The sequence below is a fragment of the Corvus brachyrhynchos genome, unplaced genomic scaffold (genome assembly GCF_000691975.1).
Source record: "Corvus brachyrhynchos isolate BGI_N302 unplaced genomic scaffold, ASM69197v1 scaffold255, whole genome shotgun sequence".
In the NCBI taxonomy this organism is placed as follows: domain Eukaryota; kingdom Metazoa; phylum Chordata; class Aves; order Passeriformes; family Corvidae; genus Corvus; species Corvus brachyrhynchos.
The window spans coordinates 8,995,870-9,015,647 of record NW_008238358.1 but is presented as its reverse complement, the minus strand read 5'-3'; the positions used below and the strand labels follow the sequence as shown (position 1 = coordinate 9,015,647).

At 36.3% G+C, this 19,778-nt stretch overlaps 1 protein-coding gene across 8 annotated transcripts in view; it reads right to left on the bottom strand.

Annotated features, from left to right (window-relative positions):
• GRB14 (growth factor receptor bound protein 14) overlaps positions 1-15,802 on the bottom strand; it is a 43,197-nt gene extending 27,395 nt beyond the window's left edge. For 7 of the 8 annotated variants that reach the window (XR_001862418.1, XR_001862420.1, XR_001862419.1 and 4 more), the window contains exon 1: positions 15,586-15,671. Coding sequence is in view for 5 of the 8 variants with exons in the window: in XM_008634811.2 (XP_008633033.1) it covers positions 15,586-15,648 (63 nt within the window). In the remaining 3 variants the exon portion in view is untranslated. The other variant, XM_017735796.1, reaches the window with a different exon arrangement.
• Positions 15,803-19,778: the final 3,976 nt, after the last annotated feature.

The following is a 19,778-nucleotide window of genomic DNA, read 5'->3' as shown; positions in this document are numbered from 1 at the left end:
TCAGATGCAACAGAAGACAACAGTCACCTAATAGACTCTTATCAACTTCTGTCACACATTTTGCTTAATGAATTGGTGTAAATCTCATCAGTTAGAGTGACCTCTGAGGGTTGTTTTAATTAGAAGTTGCTCAGTATGCACTTTGTGCTGTGTTTGAAGAAAAGTCTCTTGTAAGATTGCTGGGAATGTACTTATTCCAAGGGGAGTGAATCAGATGAAAGAAGATAAACTCAAAACCCCATTTTTCCTTGGAAATTTGTTGTAATACTTCTCTTCCTAGAAGCAGAGGATGCTCTAAGAATTAAAGCATGGCAGAGCTATGCTAAAGATGCAGCTATGCTGACCTCCTATAGAAATAAGTAAGCTTGAGTGATCACTTTATTTTTATTAGTGGTTCTCACTATGCATTTGGCTGGCCTGTCATCTCCACTTTCTTCCATTTTTTTTCCTCTCAAAAATTTCTCTGAGAAGTAGCACACAAGCAAAGAGCTGCTAATTGAGAACAAGCACTCCTTACAGTCTTCATTACCCTACACTCTCAAACTTTGTTCCAAAGCAAGCTGTTTTACTTCCCTTGACTATACCTATCAGTAGACAGAAAAAGTTGCCTCAGCAGCACTGAAATCTTCTTTCCGGTCTAGTTTATAAATACATGACTTCAGTTCTTCCCAAGGGTAGAAGAAGAAACACCTCAATAGCTTCTATTTAAGTCACTGGAAGTAAGAAATAAGCAGCACCAAGATCTTCCAAAAAGAGGAAAACACCAAGCTCAGCATGACAAGCATTAATCATTTTCACTGCCTAGGGGAGCAGGCAAAGAGGTACAGCATTTCTACATGTTCTCTTTCAGTTTTTCAGTGTACTGAAAATCCGCCAAGATCCCAGAATTATGTGCAGTGCATCTTTATTCCTCCAAAAATTATTTTTATAAGAACTGTTGCTTCAAAATAAATTATTGTTTGTATTTCACTAATCAAATGAGTTCAGAATGTAAAATAAATATTGACAAATACAATATAATATTTAACAAAGGAAAAGAAAAAGAAGACCGTAGTTTTTCCAATAAAAAATAACCTAAAGAAGCAAAAAATCAGAAATTGTTTCAAAGGATAAGTAAAAGGGCACATAAGGTAAGTAGTGTGGGAGGAGGGAGGAGAAAGAGAAGCAAGGCCGGGCTCCCCCGAGTCTTCTTCCACACTCAACCATCACCTCCACTACAATAATTAAATAATCTGTCCGTAGTCTTTCAAGAGAGGATGTCCAAGTCTGATTCTTCAGAATCTTCATGCCATCTGTTTCGGAAGTTCCAATCTGCAGAAACAGCACAAACATATGCCCTGCACTGAGGAATTTAAAATTTCAAACCAGTCCTAACGTGTGAAAAAAGCCAGGTAGAACCACAGAAAAAGAACCACTAGCACACAGGTTCCATATTTAGGTGCCTACACCAATATGACGTGACATTTATATGATTCTTAATGCTTCTGTATAGCCACTGACACAGTGGGTAGTCAGCACCTTTAAAAAAAAAATCAGGCTACTTTTATTTATAAAGATAAAAGCACCTAACTTTAGCTTATGGTTTCTAAAATTATTCCCCCCTCCCCCCAAATAAAACACTGCACATTTTTGTACTTTCATTATCATTTCAGTCACATTTTTGTTAAATGCAGACTTATTGTATGCAAAATCAGGCCTTAAAAAGTCGTACACTCCAGGGTGTCACACTTCTGAAATGTTGCCTGATACTCTGCTAACCCCTCCCTTTAGTGTCACCAACCAGGCTATTTGCCTGCAGCATTTGTTCTCCATCTCCCAATCCTGCTGCCTGCTAGACAAAGTTTTTTGCTAATTAGTATTGGCAAAGGGTAGGGGAATTTGGAGTATATTTTAACTACAATGGAGGTACTTGGAAATTTCTAGCATTTTGAACTTGTTTACGACTTCTAGCAATAATCTGTCTCGGTTTTAGTGAAAATCAGCAAAATTCTGCATTCATAAAAATATTTAAGAGGTTAACTCATTACTTTTGTTAGAAACAAATAGTATGTTAGTAAAGTTTACTGTTTTCTTTATCAGCTGTGAATGCAAGATTTTCCCTTTAAATATCCCAGTCTGCAGTTAAACTGTCAGCTTCCAGTATTTCCTCCAAAGGGAAGATTTCCAGGCCAAAAGGATTCACACAGTTTGCAGAAATCTAGATCTGTCATTAAAACAAGGTGCATACAATGTTTAACTGTAGACGTCTTGGCTTCTCATTTGGAACACAGTATAGCTTTAAGAGGCAGAAGGAACACTGCTCCTATCTATATTCTGTCTTGCAACAAAACAAAAGTGCAAGAGAAGGAAGAGCAAAGTCTAGGAAAATTGACTACCTTTCCTTCCACAACCTAGAAAAACCTCATACTTTTTCCATAATCTAACCTTTTTTAAAATGTCATTTCAAAGAGCAAAAATATTGTTAATTTCCAGCCTTTATTCCAATCAAAGACCATGGACAAGGTCAGATTCCCTAGCAATTAATAAATTTGTTACTTCAAAACACAAAGAATTTTTTTAGACCAAAATATTCTTTCAGAAGGTATTAAAAAACTTGTTAAACTTCACGTTAACTGTATGCATGTATTATCAATTAAAACCATTTCTACTTAGTTTCTGTAATAATCTTCTGTGGCACTATATTTACTATGGCACTATTACACAGCCCACAGAGTCACTCCCTTCCCTCAGACTCCTGGTACAAGCTCCATGCCCTGCCTAATCCAACCATCCATGACAATCCCATGAATGAAAAAATCATACCAAAAATAGAAATTCAACAGCAATGCAAAGAAGTAACAAAAATTACTTTATATTACCTATGGTAAAAAAGGTCCAATTCTTACTTTTAAAGGACATACTTGCCACCTCACTTTGGGCAAGTCAGCATTAGTCCCTCAGTTTCGTTTTTGCAAAATGGGGTGGGGGAACTGAAATCTGTTCCTGTACAGCAAGGTAACAGATTGAACTCGTTAAGATTTGTAAAGCACTTATACCTCCTCACATAACTACTGCTTTAGATGTGTAAATATGTTGTGTTATAAAAAGGGAGGTTAAATTATGCAGATCTCCAAATTGTAATAGGCTATGTGTAAAAATATACCAGCAAAGTTCTTTCAAACAAAGGTTATGACAATCACATCGTGATACTGGAGAAAATGGCAGAATGAGGACAATACTGACATGCAATCACGGCAAAGACAATGTCAGTAAAACTGAAGAGAAACAGAGTTTGAAAGACACAACAGGGAAGTTAAAATACAAATATCATTATTTAAGCCTGAATTTGATACATTCAATTTTACAATATTGGTCAACAGAAACAAAATATAGCTATAAATAGCAATAAAATAGTTATAGAAGATTTCATTTCCCTGTATAAAATTGAACAAAAAGGCAAAGTCTAGAGAAAGTCACTGCCCCATTTTGGAAAATTAACTCCTAGTACAACTACTTTTAGAGCAGAAAGTGAGATTATTGTAAACTATATGAAAATTAGATGACACTTGGTCCAAAAAATACGATAAGTGAAGAATTAAATAACAACATCAAAACTGTGAAGTTCAGCATCCTGTAAATAGAAATAGCAGTAATAAATAGATTAAAAGGGAAAGACTTATCCCCATTAACAGCCATTATCACAAAGGACCAAATAAGGAATGAGAAATACAAAGGGATCTATAGAGGTAAAACCCACAATAAACTCCTTAAAAAGAATGCACATTATTTATAAGTAAAGTTAGATGTGGATCAAACAATTTATTTAAATAGAGAGTGTCAAGTTAATCTACCTTACCAAAATTTTTTTCAGACTATGGGGACTCCAAACAAAAGCAGTGTAAGAGATATTTCAAATACAGCTGTTAAGATGTGTGTAAATAACTAGGAAGTTGTGAGGAAATTTAAATATTGTCAGCATAAATTTAAAATAATACACTTCCATGGAACAGCAGAAATGAAAGAAAATTAGCAGACTTGTCAAATGATTAAGCTGTCAAAGGAGCACTTATACAAGATAAACACACCACGAGCAGCTAAATCATTTATTTGCATTAATTATTCACAACGGATATGGAAGAATAGGCTCCCAGATCTAGTCTTTCTAGGTGAAATAAAATTGTCAGTTTAAATAGAGGGAACACGGAAATCAAAAAGCAAATAGTTAACAGGAGGTTATACAGTCTAACATTTAAAGAAACTTAAATGGCAAACATCAGCCTATCCTAGCACCAGTAGAAACGGAGGCTTAGGCTCCATCTATCACTTCACATGATGTGCACTGAGTATTAACTTCTGCTCAGATCTGAAAAAGTGGAAAAGCCCAAGGGCTATTTCAGCAGATTAACTTTGGGATATCGCTTTGTAAATCTGTGAGCCACCAGTGCCTGTCAACAGGCAGGTAAGAAAGAATCCACTAACATCACCTGAATCTGTCTCTTCCTAGAAGAAAATCTACTCTTAAATTTATGAAAACTTTTCTCCATCTTGTTCATAGCAGTTCCTAGAGTGATTTAGAGTAATCATCATAATTCTGAAAAATCTCAGTGGGGTAATGCAGTTTACACTGATTGGTATCAATAACTTTTCCCAAGACCTTCAAAAGAAGAGCTATAATGAAAATTAAACAGTTATGAAGAAAGATACTTCAAAATAAAGATGAACTTGGAATGCACATTTCATTTTTAGAATAGCTGTCTATAGCCAAGTAATTTCAGACTCTTACTCATATTAACCCTTAAATCAGAGTGGAAGACATTTTTTATCATGTCTTACTAGCCACGATAAAAATAAGTCATAGTTATTTTTCATTACATTATTAATGCTAACTTTATACATTAACACCTGACACAAGGCTATTTGCAAAACTTCTTGGCGCTGGGAAAGGCAAATGATTCCTTATTCCTGTCTTCTTAAGAGTACCAGTTAAAGAGAGCTAATCCAACTTAGGTCCCTTCTCAACTCCAGTGCACGGTATGCATGACTTTTCAATTAATCTAAACCCAATATATGGATGAACAGGAAGGCAAGAGAGTTTTACACCTTCCTCGCCACTAAAAATAATTAATGGTGAAATTTCTGTGAAACTTGGGTAAAATTCTTTATACAAGGGGAAGCAATTTCAAAACTCATTTGAGACCATAACGTAATCCAACCACTGAGTAAGCGTACACAAGCTATTGTCCCTCAAGCCAAGCATCACCACTTCTTAGTGTTGGAATCACAACACTCTTTCATATAGTTCAGCTTATACAGTCCACCCAATACAGCTCAGTTGTTTAGGCTAAATGTACATGCTTTATGACCCATTATCTTCCCTCAGAGCTACCTTATTATTTATCATTAAATCCACAGAAGATTGCGAAAATAACCAGCAAGGTACAAAAATTGTCTTGGTCATGCCTAAGGGTTTCATATTTTGCCCCCAAAGCAAGCCCTTTCTGATAAAAGTTAAAAAAACTTATTGTTTGACTTAAAGAGATTAATATTCAGACCAAACTTGATTATTCAGGTTAATAAAAGTGTATGTTCACATGAACTTTTCTTCATGAAAAGTTAATTTAGTGGAGGTGATCAGCTTATTAGCCTTATTAGTAAACTTACAGTATTACCATCTTCAGTCCTTCATTTCCACACTGCCTGCTAAGTCTTAACTTTAAAGAGCTTTTATATATTTAATAGTAATACACAGGTTTACATTTTACTATATACAACAGGAATATTTAGAATGCACTTACCATAGACAGATGGAAAAATATCCAGTTAGGCTAACTGGACTTAAAAAGAGGGATGGAACAATCATAGTGTGGATTCAAAAAATCTGACTTAAGAAGGCACTTCAGTATTTCTTTTTTAAAAGAAACAAAGTTTGTCAAATAGAAAGTGAACAGAAAATGAGAAAAGTTACCAGTGCAACAGTATTTTTATCCCCCAACCTAGAAATACGGTAGAAATTATCCACACACTTCTCTATTTTCCAAAGAACTCATGTCTGAAGATAGAGGGAGAAAAAAATTTAAATACAAAGCCACTAAAATACACTTCTGGTTTTTGTTTTCTGTGTACAACCAAGATGAGGGCAAAATGTTATCAGCCTCATGTTTGAATAGCTTGTCCCTATTTATGTCAAAGCACTAACATTATTTAAATGAGGCTTTCTGTATTTAATAGTGCAGTTTGTCCAACATATCCTTTGGTTGTCAGAGATAAATAGAATGCTGTGCTCCAGCACAAGAGAAAGCAAATCTGTTACTGCCGCGTTCTGGCTGCAGTCTATGTTTCTGAAGAGATACCAGCTATAAAAAGAAGTACCTATTGTTTCTACCAGGTTTTTCACACCATGTTGCTGGTTTCTCAGTAGAGCAGATCTCTTGCAAAGCTGAGAAAGACCAAGTCTCTGAATAACACTGTTAAGAGACCAATTAGCTTTCTATTTCCTTTGCAGCAGTCCTGAAATAGATTTTTTAAATAAGAAAAAAAAGGAGAACAGATTTTTTCTTAAAACTCTCTTTCACTTTGGTCATTTTAAAGAGAAGTTTTGGCTTGAACTGTAACACAGCTTCAAAGAGAAAAATGCCTTTGTCATCAACTATATCAACTGTGTACTCCCATGCAGGTCACTAGAGGAGAAAATAGCGTAGACTCTAAGACTAAGAGAAGTTTAGATTTTTAGCTAAAGAAGATACAGTTTGGAAATTTTCTCTGTATTTCTGGAGTGGTACAAAGAATGTCCAGAGCCAACATGGTAAAGGCCATGTAGGGCAACCCACTGTAATAAATGGTTGTTTTACAATGCTGAAATACTTTGCCACTTGGTATAAGACAAAAAAACTTGCTTTGCTGGGTCAGACTACAACATCCTTCCAGTCCAGTTATGTCATCTCTGGGTATCTGTTTCTAGTCATCAGTGGAATATAAGAGCAAGGTTTAAGTGTTGTAGGATAGCTATTCTGACAGAACATGTTATTTCTCAGTGCTTGTGAACCTTTTTTTTCATTCACATAGCACTGTTCCCTCTCGCCAAAGCATAAAATCCAAATAAAGAATAAATCCTGCAGTAAAGCTAGTAAGTCTACTCAAACCACGTACAACCTTCAACTATACACTGTTGTGTTATTACAGATTTGTCTGCATATTTTGCGGACAAATCCAAACTCCTAAAGGAACAGAAAAAGAGATGAGGGGCATCTGGGCATGGAAATCAGGCCCTGTAACTGTTGGGAAAAATGTAACAGTCACCAAATGCAGCAGACTCAAACGAGTGAAAAAGTGAAATAGGAAGATAGTAAGTGGGTGATGTAGTAAAAAGGGGGTAATAATTTCAGAAATTTAGTCTGTTTTGATAATGTTTACCTCTAATCATTTGTTCTAAAATGAAAATGAGATATGTAGACTGAGCAGTCTTCAGTCTTACAGGAAAACTGAGAAGGCAGCAGCACATTTCCCATCTCTACGCAAGTTGTGATACCCTACATTCAGAGGTCTGCTGGGTTGTCTGGCTGCTGCTTCGCTTGCCCACACACAAGCCATGTTCATATTACCATAAATGCATGCATTTTATTTCTGTTATGATCATCCTACAAGTCTTGTCAAACAGGATACCCAAAAAAACGGTGACAGACACCAATCCAACAAGTTACAGTCAACAGGACCAAAAGAAAAATGACAACATTGAGGGCTTGCATATGCAGCTGATGGTTATGATGAGTTATTGAAGTCTGGCTGTCAGGCTAATACAAGACAAGCTGAGGGCTCCAATTGCTATTTAGTCTAGATATCATTTAATTGCTAACCTCTTGGAGAAGGGAATTAACTAGTTCAGAAAAGCAGTCTCAGTGGTCTAAGAAAAAAGCACAACACTATGTTAGGGCAAAGGTTGTCGGTAGAAGTGATACAATAGGCAACAAGAGTGATGAAAAGATTGTGAAGAAATCAGAATGCAATAAAGAATAGTGGGGGGAAAAAAAGGATTCTAGTAGAAAATAAAGGAAAAGTATTAAGGGTGTCAACTGAACACCTCCTCCCAAATCTCAGTCCTTCATATGAATTTTAGTGGTGCCAAACAAAAAAGGTATCAGCAAAAACACAAACTGCAAGAAGTTGCAACTGCAGGGATGTGCAAAGCATGGGAAAGAAAGGAACCAAAGATGTCTCTCCAAGTTAACATTTTTGATGCCCAAGCATGAGTTTTGGTGAAGATATTGATCAGCAGTCCAAGACAGCCATTTGGATCTGCCAGAAAAAGGAGATGAAATACGAGAACTATGATGAAATATGAGATACATGCCAAGAGCCTATCAACTCTGGGTCAAGAAGGTGAAACGTGTGTTCTTGGAAAGTGTAACTTGAAGTTTGACTCACCTTGCTTTGTACTGTTCCGAAGGCACCCATTATAAACTGTACTGCGGCAGAGTAAATTTGTTTTTATATAACTACTTTAAACTGTGAAAACCTGGTTGCCTTGAAATAATGTAAACATAAATAAAGGGTTGAAAGCAACAGAATAAGGACAACATCAAAACAGAAATTTTAGGAAGTCACTACTAGTGTGAGAGACTTAGATGGACTGGAAGTGGGCTAAAATTTCCAGTGTTACCTCAGAATTATATTGGTTCAGGTGTTTTGATCTGTGGTGGGTTGACATTGTTTAGACACCTGGTGGCCACCAAAGCCACTCTATCACTTCCCTCCTCAGCTGGACACAGGAGAGAAAATATAACGAAAAGCTTGTGGGTTGAGATAAAGACAGGGAGAGATCGCTCATAATTACTATCACAGGCAAAACAAACTTGACTTGGGGAAACCAGTTTTATTATCAATCAAACCACAGAAAGGCAAGGACAAATAAAACTAAATCTTAAAACACCTTTCCCCACCCCTCCCTTCTCCCAGACTTCAACTTCATTCCCAATTTTCTCTACCTCCTCCCTGCCACTGGTGCAGCAGAACAGGGAACACAGGTTGCAGTCAATACGGCACACGTTGTCTCTGCTGGTTCTGCATCCTCAGGGAGAAGACTCCTCACACTCTGCACTTCTTGCAGCGTGGGTTCTTACAGGCCCACAGGTCCTGCCAGAGCCTGTGCACTGTGGGCTTTCCACAGGTGTCACAGCCTTCCTTGGGCATCCACCTGCTCTGGCATGGGGCCCTCCAAGGGTCTGCAGATGGATCTCTGCACTGCCATGGTCCCAACATGGGGACAGCTGCTTCACCATGGTTGGCACGATGGGCTGTGGGGGAATCTCTGCTCCAGTGCCTGGAGCACCTCCTCTCTCTCCTCCACTGACCATGGTGTCTGCAGGGCTGTTCCTCTCACATGTTCTCTCTCTCTTCTTCTGCTGCAGTTGCACAGCAACCTTTTTCCCCTTCTTAAATATGTTATCCCAGAGGCACTGTTGATGATGGGCTCAGCCTTGGGAAATGAAGGTCTGCCTTGGAGCCAGCTGGCATTGGCTCTATTGGACATAGAGGGAACTTTCTAGAAGCTTCTCACAGAAGCCACCTGTGTAGAGCCCCTCTCCCCCTGCTACCAAAACAGTGCCATGCAAACCAAATACATGATCAAACAGTCATAACCTCTTTAGGTCATTAAGGTAGCTGTCGTTTTGTTGGGTTGGTTTTGCCTCTGTTCCTGACCAACAAGCAGAAAAAAAAGGAGTGGGGAAAAATGGGGCATGGGCAGTACCTATAGCAACTGCATGAAAATGAGGAAGAGAGCATGTTTAAATATGAATAATTCCTTGGTTCAACATAGTGAGTTTTCTTTGCATTCACTGATGTAGCTTCAGTTTATCAAAAGTAAAGAAAATTTTCTAATTTTTCAGGTACTTGCTTATGTATTATAGCACATTGAAAGTAACACGTAACACACATATAAATAAGGGAAATTTGATCTTTTGCATAAGACTCACACCAACACCTTGTGTGCTGTTTGTTGAGTTTCTCCCTTCACATACAGCAATGCAGCAAAATCAGTATGAGGTTTACTTTAGCAGAAATAGCTATTCAGCAATAGCTCTTGATATACTTCAAGGCTAGATAACACAGTCTGAAGGTCAAGTTCTGACTTCTTGAAGCCTAATTTATTCAAGAGGAGACTAAAGTACTAGAGCTAGAAAATGGCCAAGCACTTTCTTCAATTGATGAAAAAGCTGGGTTTTTTTCCAAAGGATTTCTGCCCACAGAAGAGGATTATGAGCAGAGTAGGGCACTAAACACTGCCAATTTCCTTGGTTACTATATGAAGAATGTTAGATGTTCAAAGAAAGCAAGAAGAAACTGAAAAACATATCAAAGATCTGTTCAAGAACTGAAGACAGAGAGGAGACAAAGTGCAACGTTAATTGTACCACTAAACCTTGTCAAACTATACAAAGGACAAGTAATGGCCAAGTGTATTAAACCACTGAGATTTTAAAAGACTTTTTAAAAAGCTCTGTGCACTTACTACTCACCCTGTCATACACACATACATCTCTATCTACCCTTCATGGCAACTATGCAGCATAGTGCTGTACATTTGAAATTTCAAGATCATTGATGATTTTGTGTACAAAATACTCTGAAAAATTTGATTGCTTGAAGAGACTGGAATGTCAAAGGATAGAAAAAAACCTCCCTTTCCCTGCCTGCACCTGAACCATAGGATCTGCTAAAACTAGTCCCATTCTGATTTCATTTATGCATGTGAGATCATTTTTATACACAATAAAAACGGTAGGAAGCTTTACTGGTTTCATGGTAGTCAAAGCAGGAACTATGATTGGTCAACCAATATGTGATGGCTATACCAGAATCCACTTTTAGATGCCTGCTTGAGTATAATGACTACATATTCAGTGCAAAAACTGGTCTAAAACTCTTTTTAAGAACAGTATCAGATCTAGATTTATTTGGTCTACATCGTAAGGAAGGGGATGAGTGCTGCAATACCTTCCCTTGAGGAGGCCCTGTCAGTAGTTTTCTCCTAAACAGTCCCTGGATCTAACCAGAGTTCTTCCACAATGACAGAAAATGCTGGTCTGCCACCCTCCTTCTTCCCTCTCATCCATAATTGAATCACTAGCCTCTCCTCATCCTCTGTCACAAGTAGGTAACTTAATTTAATATCTGCAAGTACTGTACCACAGAAGACTGAATTTTAGGCAGTTTATCAATCCTTTCAGAGCTAACAGGCTCCCTCAAACAAGTATCTCAGGTAGATGCTTACAAAGACAGTTTCACAGGGTTTAATGTTTTAGGAGACAGCAGGATTTTTTTGATCTCCCCAAACAAACTGCAGCTATTTTAGCACACATTAGATACACAAAGGTGGCAAGACCTTTCTGTAAGCCTACATTCTGGCTGGGCCTTCTAGCAATCTTAAACGTAAACTTCTTTCAAAAAACACACTACCATTCTTCTGAATGCAGTTTGGGTCTCCTCCCATTCCCATATATATTCCTCCTTCTCAAATTGCCTCAACTCTTTTTCTGGCTCAAACCCTTTATTAAATTTGTATCAAACTCTGAAGATACAGAAGTAGCCTATCGTGATGCTTTATCCTAGTAATTTATATCTAAGACATAATTCTACACTGAATTTTGAGTCGCACCCATCCTAATAATTTACCTATAATTTTCCCCATTACCTTCTCTCAGATCCCTCAATAATTCATTAAAGAAAATATTCCATTTTGAATAAAGACTTTAAATTCAAATATTTCACCTCAACCACGACAGTTTTTCTGACCACTGTTCCTTAAGCCTTTAAAGCTCACTCAAGTCCATCTCCCACTCTCTCCATCTCTAAGAAACCTCTCAGCTGTCTTCAAAACTTTGCAGGATGCTGCCCTTTTATTACTGTATTATAGAAATATTTTATTACTGTATTAAAGAATCAAAGAATCCTAGAAAGGCTTGGGTTGGAAGGGACCTTAAAGATAATTTAGTTCTAATCCCCCTGCCATGGGCAGGGACACCTTCCACTAGACCAGATTTCTCAAAGCTCCATCCAACCTGATCTTGGATTATATTATTTATTATTGTATTTCTTTTATTTCTATTATTGTACTTCTTTTATTTCTATTATTGTACGAAAGAAAAAAAAGGGCACTGGTGTTGCTTTTGCATTTTTAAATTACTATTTTTCAAAATGTCCTTATGAAGTGATGTTTCATACATGAATGCTTGGTCTGCATCCAGTAATTTTATAAAAGGTATCCATTTAATGACACCATTATCATGTCACTTAAAGTGCCTTATGTAAAATTCCTGGATTAGCACATTGGCCTTTCATCTCAGGGATCCAAACGCAAAACTGAAAAATTACTTTCATGCTCTTAGCCTTGCAGACAGACATTACCAATTCTCAGTACAATTTGGCTTAAGTGACCATTTTTCCTTGGGGGAGGGATAAGTGTTGATTAAAGCAGCATGTGATTTTGGGCCAGAAAAATAGATGGAATAAAGATGCAAGAGAATCTTGAAATTTGCATGCTTACACCAGTCCTAGATTTGAGCAATCTAAAATCACATCTTCATTTTCTGATCAATATTTCTTCCACTTAAAAGACACTACAAAATCTCTTCAAAAATTGCTGGAAATTATTCAGCAGCAATACATATTGACTGTGTACACAATGCTTTTTATCAGCATCTGACCTAGTGTGCTACGAACTTCTCAGCTGTTGTGGAAAAATACTACAGTTCTCTGTTTACATGCCTTGTATACAACATCAGGTGCCTAAATCTTCCACTTACCACGTAACAAATCTAATAGACTTGTGAGTGTTTATATTGAAGAAATGGTTGGTCTTTGACTGTAAAACAATGTCTTGAATGCATTATGACCTTTCAAATCTAATTTTTCTTAAGTACTTTTAGAGGAGTATGATGTTATTCATACAAAAGATAAAAACATTTACTCTGTGTTGGATTCACTATATGTCTGGTCTATCCATACCATAAATCTGGTTGTGATAGCACTCAATATACATAATTCCACATGCTCATTAAGCATGTAATTTTCCCATCTGTGTTACAAGACCCCTTGGAATCTAAACAAGGCCTGGTAGCTTTAGTTAAAAATATATTACTTAAGAATAAAACGCATCAACTCTGATAAGTATTGGACAAAGTATATTAGACATTTTGAATGAAAACGAGAAAACCCAAGTGTTCAAGAAGTTGGTAGAACAGTCAGATTAGCACATTGACAATGCAAAATTTTACCTTTTGTGAGATGGAAAAAGAAAGACCTGTAATTTTTGCAGTACCATAATTAAACTAGACTTCTTACACAATTACCTATTACATGAATTTAAGAAATAATTATTTGGAATGATTGATACTCTAAAACAATACTTCATGAGCTAATGTTTAAGTTTCTCTTGACTATGTAGTGTTAATATAACAATTCTAGTTTTCCAGGTCCTTCTAGTGCAACAAAAATTAGAAATTGCACTACTTTAAGTCAAATGTTCTAATGTCCGTGAGAAACAAGAACAAACTTACACATGCATGTATGTCACCCCTGACCAGCATGGCTCTTTCTTGCCTACCTTTCTACCTTCTCTTCCTCCAGTATTCTAGTTCTAGAAATAAAGGTATTGCTACACAAATAACAAAGCCCCTTCTGAAAAGGGAAGAAAGATACTTTCAGAAGGAAATTCTATGTGCACAGATAAAACCATCACAAGCCTTAACAGACCTATTAAATTTGGCACACAGTGAGACCTCAGTGAGGACACATGCCTTCAAGAATTTTTTGGAAGGGTGTGTAACCCAATAGCTACCAACCTAAAGCAACACTCTATGCTGCTTCCTCCTACTGCTTCCATTAATTTTATTTTGGGCTTACAAAGCACATAGATAAAGAGAAGTAAAGCCAGTAACTGTTGGCAGCTAATTTGATAGCAGCATGAAAAAAAAAAAGAGAGAGAACGTGCAGAAAATTATCTTACTGTGAATTTGTCAAAAGAGAAAAACTCTCGTATTTTCTCAGAGAATGATTCTTATCTTTCGACATCAAAAAAAGAAGTATCAATCCATTGAAATATACACTACAGATAAAAATGAGTTTCCTAGCCTTCTGAATGCTAGATTGAGCAAAGTTACACCTCTCTCCTCCCACACAGCACCAAGTACTGCTGTGTGCATACCAGAGGAGTCTAACACAACTACATGCTGCAAGAACAAAGACCTTCCTCTTCTAATATACAATAACAAAACCCAGACAAAAATAAAATAACTATGACAACTGAAGATTTGAGATCTGTGTTAGGGGTAGGAAGAGAGGACTGGCAGGTAACCACAATACTGAGAGGATGAGATCTGAGAAGTTAAACCACAATTTTTAAAGGAGTCTTTTTGAGACATGTAACAGCAACATTGCGAATTGTTAGATAACACTGTGTAAGAGCACACCTTGCACGTATCTAAAAGTTACTATACCAGAAAAGTAGTATATTATCATGCTATTAAGACAGCAGTATAATCTAATCCGTACCAATCAATCCCAATAAAACTGTATGTTCACTGGCTCTCGCGCCAGCTCAAACAATGAAATAATATAAATTAATACTATATATCCCAAATCAATGGAAGTTCTGTGTTTATATACTACTTTAGACCCACTGGACTTATGCCATAAATATATGCTGCATTCCACATCAACTGCTCATGAGAACCATTTAATACTGTAGTAGTATTTCAGTGAACTTTCATTTTTCACAATGCTGCGACATTAAAACCCACTGAGTAACAGAAGAGTCCATTAACAATGAGTCAAGCACATTATGCAGCAATGAAGTTTTGAAAAATATCTACACATTTACAAAATAAATCGAACTAATTAATAACTTACAGCTTGTTTGAAATAACTTCTCATAAGTTAATATATCTGGCTCAGCAGAAAGTAATATTTCTGTACTTCATTTCCATGTGTATTTTTAACTTCACAGATACCCCCAACGCATTGAGTTACACTAGGCAATCCTAGAGCATACAGATGTAATCATTTTGCATTGCTTACACTTTTTATTGAGATAACAAAAACAAGGCAAGCTACAGTGGCCATGGAAAAACATTGTACAGTGTCACCCTGGTTCCCAAAATACATGATGGGCCATCCACTATAAAGGCATTAGCCAGAAAAGGTGAGGAAAAGTATGTCATGTTTAAGGCTGATGCAAAACCTGTGGAAGAAGACTCCAGCAATCATCTGTTAGGAACAGTATCATAGCCTTCAACAGAGGCATACTTTAATGGAATCATGACACTTTAAAAACTACATTAATCTGTAAGAAAAATAATTTCCTGCACAAAGTACAAAATTACAGTAGCAGAGAAAAGAGCACTGGTAAAAAAAAGTCAGTTATGGACACATATATTTGTAAGCAAACATATTTCACATAATGAAATTTTAAAAATCTACATTTATCAGAAAAGAAACATTATTATTACACTAGAGAAATTTTTTAAAAAGTTAAAAAATAAATATAGCCATGTTTAAACATTGTTATCAACACTTACTAATGTCAGAATTAAAAGACTGATTTAAACGCCATACCCTTTTCTGCAGAGTTATTGGCATAACTGCAGGCAATGTTACTCTTCTGGAAGACAAACTCATGTCTGCTTTTCACAGAACTTACCAACCTTCATCCAGGTGATAATATGAAGCAGAACAAAGTAGTTAGCAATATTTCTTGAAACCTAATTCCTCATAACCTAAATATTGGACGGTTAGCACAAAGAAAAGACTAAGGCTCTAGCAATGTCATTCCATTTATGTGAATTCAGTCCTAGTCAAAGCCAATGACAGAAAACACCGGGGTAGGACAAACCAGAAATCAACCAACCAAAGAGCTTGAAAACTTTTGTTCTGTCCTTGGAAATGCCCACACTATCTCTTGCTATAAAAATAAGCAGAACAACATGCATTTCTATCACTCAGAGCTTTGTCTTTACTGTCAAAACAAAAAGCAAATCATTAAAGACTGAGTGGTAACAGTCTTGGGGCTTTTTCCCTGGCTTTTTCCAGCAAACAAAATATTCTTCAGCACTTCTGATCTTAGGGTTTCAGGAAAGTAACTGAGCTTAAGAACAGATTTAATGAATCCATGGAGTTTAATTATACAATTCTTAACTATCTTTATTCAAAGCAGAAGAAAAATACGACTTTTACTTTAAGTAATGCAATTACTACCTTTTCAATGCAACCAAGGCCTGAAAAAATGGCACACAGAATGTTACAAGGAGTGACATTTAAGACTGTTTTATGAACCCAAGTCTTTGATCACCCCCACTCACATGATTATTTTATGTATCAAATATCTGCATTACAAATCTGTTTTCATTGACATGGTTTGACAAAGGAAATCTGTTTTTTGTCTTTCCTCCTTTGTCAAAAAAGGTAACATTTTGTATTGCTTAAAAGATAAGGCAAGCTATAATCTTTTTTTAAAGGTCTCATAATGCACTTAATAGCAGAATTTTTTTCAGCTTTTATGCAGCATGACTAAGCAATATTCCTGTTGTAAACCAACTTATTAAACAGATGTTAGAACTGTGATATTGGGTATTTCTTTTATAACTCTCAGACAAACAGTTCTCATCAGAAACATTGCTCATTGTAGTTGAAGATTGCAGATACTCCGAAAAAATTATTTGTATTAAGTATTCATAGCATCTTAAACAATAACATGTCAGATATGCAGGGTACTCTATTTCATAGGCAGGCACTGCAAGTATATTATTGACAATAAATCTGATGTATTGGTCCTAGAAGTATTCAGAATTGACTTGGTAAATATTACAACTATCCATACTAAATTTCACTAGACCGTATTTATAGTTTTTTTCCCTCTGTAATTGGAAATGAGAACATTCTTTAGTAATCCCAAAGTATCTAGAAAAGAATCTCATCTCCAAGAAATAAGTAACTGTACAATGACTAGTTAAAAATAAACAATTTGATTTCATGTAATTTTCTGTTTTGAGTTTTCCAGGTAGCAAATACATAACAAGTCTCTGGCACCAGTAAGATACTTCAGAATCTATGCATTCAAAGCATCTCTTTTCATGCTAAATCACCTTCCTGAAATCCTAAAATCAGTATGGCTTAAGTAAGTTGTGTTGATGAACAACAGGAGCAAGGACCATAAATACAAAAAATACAGCTCCCTCCAAAAACTAAAACCTGCATTGCACTGGCATTTTATCAGCAGCTCTCAAATAGTAATAAAATACTGCCAAGGAATAGGAAGTAAAGACAAATATTTTCCTAAAATTTCAAAACCTGTTGTCCTTGACTGAGACACACAGGATGGAAAAAAACTGATAAGAAACTGGTGCCAAGTCACAAAGAGAATTTCTTTAGATAGACATTTGATCCTCGTTGTTAGCTTTAAAACAAGAACTTCTAATAAAACCATAAACCAATTAAAATACAGCAGATATTACCCATTTCCTTGCCTCAAAATAAAGGCTCAGTTTTAACTTTGACTCCTTTTACATTCAGTTTATAGCAGCAAGAGATCCATAGCAACTAATCTTTTAGGTTTAAGGTATTTATTTAATTTTATTTTTGTCTCTTAAACTCCAGTCCAAGATCCTTACGATTGTTTGGATAAAATAAAAAAGTATTTCTGAGATCAAGTTTAAAGTGTTAATTCTGTAACATTTGGAATTAACATCCTTTTCTACTAGAGATAGCTATGATAAATGTCAAGTGTTTGCAATTAGGTTTTTACCTTTCAGGCACACAGTTTTTATTTCCTGTGGGAACATGTTTTTAAAATTCTATAATATAGCTCCAAAATTTTGCTGTAAGAGTCAGAAAAAAACTTGTGGTACCAGAGCCTGATCCCATAGGCATTTTACTCAAGGAACATTAGACATGCATATATTTGCAGCACCAGGACAAAAAACTCCCTCTACTCTTTTATCCTTGGATCTTATGAAAAAATGTTCGGGTAATAGTGACTGCAGAACTTGCAGCCTTGCATTAGTGACTTTACTGGGAAAGAAACAAAAATAACCCAAGCCTTTTTTCCTTACCCCTGGGTACTGAAGGTCCTTGGCTCTTGAAAGCATGTGCAGCTTTTTGCTCTATGAATAAAATTGACCTATTTGTCTGCAAGGTGAAGCAAAGGCTTATTTTCTTCAGTGAAATTATCTGTATTGTATCTTTTCCAATCAGATGTACAGACAAGACCCATTCAGAAAGTAACCAAAACCTTAAGTGCTGAATTTGACTTGGTAATAAAAATCCAATATTCAAATAATGAAAAGGTTTTAAACAAAAAATACTACAGTAATTTATGTATACTAGTGACAGCAAACATGGCTGCACCCAAGAGTACTAAAAATAACATTAAGGAATATTTTCTTTTCTTAAATTTCACAAACAGCCATTTAAGAAAATAAATTGAATAAAACACAACTTCTAAGTGCAAGCCTTGCAGAATCACTTCACCATGTGAAAGTCAAGAGGAGTTCTATTGATAAATGTGAGATACAGAAAGGCTTTGAAAGCCAAGTATGCCTTCAGGGAAACATATATAACCACTTTTTTTTTTCTATAGATAAAAGATTTCACTTGTCCATGGCAGGTTTGCAAGAATTTCACTGGTGCTGGTGGACAGGAAGGAAATCAGATCCAGCTCACTTGCTTGAGAGCTCTGTGAAATGACTATGTTTATGCAGCTTTTCACTCCTATTTTTGTCACTAAGCTACCAGATACAGTTGTGAAAACATTGTGCAGATACTTTTTAGATACTTCAAAATATAAACCACTTCTACTTCTTGCCACTTAAGAAAGCGTGACTAAATGGAGTGGGCAAGAATTGAAATGCCCTTAGTAAATTAGTAACTCCAAGTAAGGGTTTTATAACAACATATGGAATAGAGATATCCTGCTAGAAGAGGAAGGTCAGTGATGTCCTTAAGGCACTGAATATGGAGTCACAGGAGCTGATCTATTCCTAGCTTTGCCAGATAGTATGCAGGAATATGAGCATTTATAGGTAACAAGAGCAAATCAGACTCAGCTTTTGCTTCCGTAGATGAAAAAAAAATCTAGATAATATAAATCCAGTAAGGTTTATAAAAATCTTTGATGCTATTTTTTGTACTTGTCTGAGCTGAGGCAGAAGTTTATTACACAATACCAACATAAATCAGGTAAGTTATTCGTGGTGCTATTTGCACTTCCTTGTGAGAGTGCTCCTGTCTGCCTGGCACAGTCACTTTAGCTCTTTACCAGAAGAAGAGCCCAATAATATGTGAAACACACAGAGGGTGTTTTTTGCACAGGTACACTTAAATACACTTGACAAATAATTATTTTCTTTAAAACCACCCCAAAAAAGAGAGTTTTCAAAGTGATTGAGTTGTTGTTGTTCTACTCATATCATCCCTTATGCAAAGAAAACTAATAGGTCTTAGTCTTCACACAGAACATACAGTACACCCTCTTGGAGGGTCAATAAGGACTGGTGCAGATTCAGTTGCACTAAAACAGACTGGATTACCTGTAAGGCAACACAGACATCATACTGTACCTAGGAACTTCACAAAGAAGTTTGAGCCACAAGGAACATAATGCAGTTTTCTATCCTCGCGAATTTTCCTCACAAACTTGGGGGATCCTACGGCGTTCTTCTGCATGCTCCTTGGAAAGCTTTTCAGCTGCCTATTTCTGTAATCAATAGGTTCAAGCCTGATAGAAAAGCACACTGATGAAGTTCTGTCAGCTG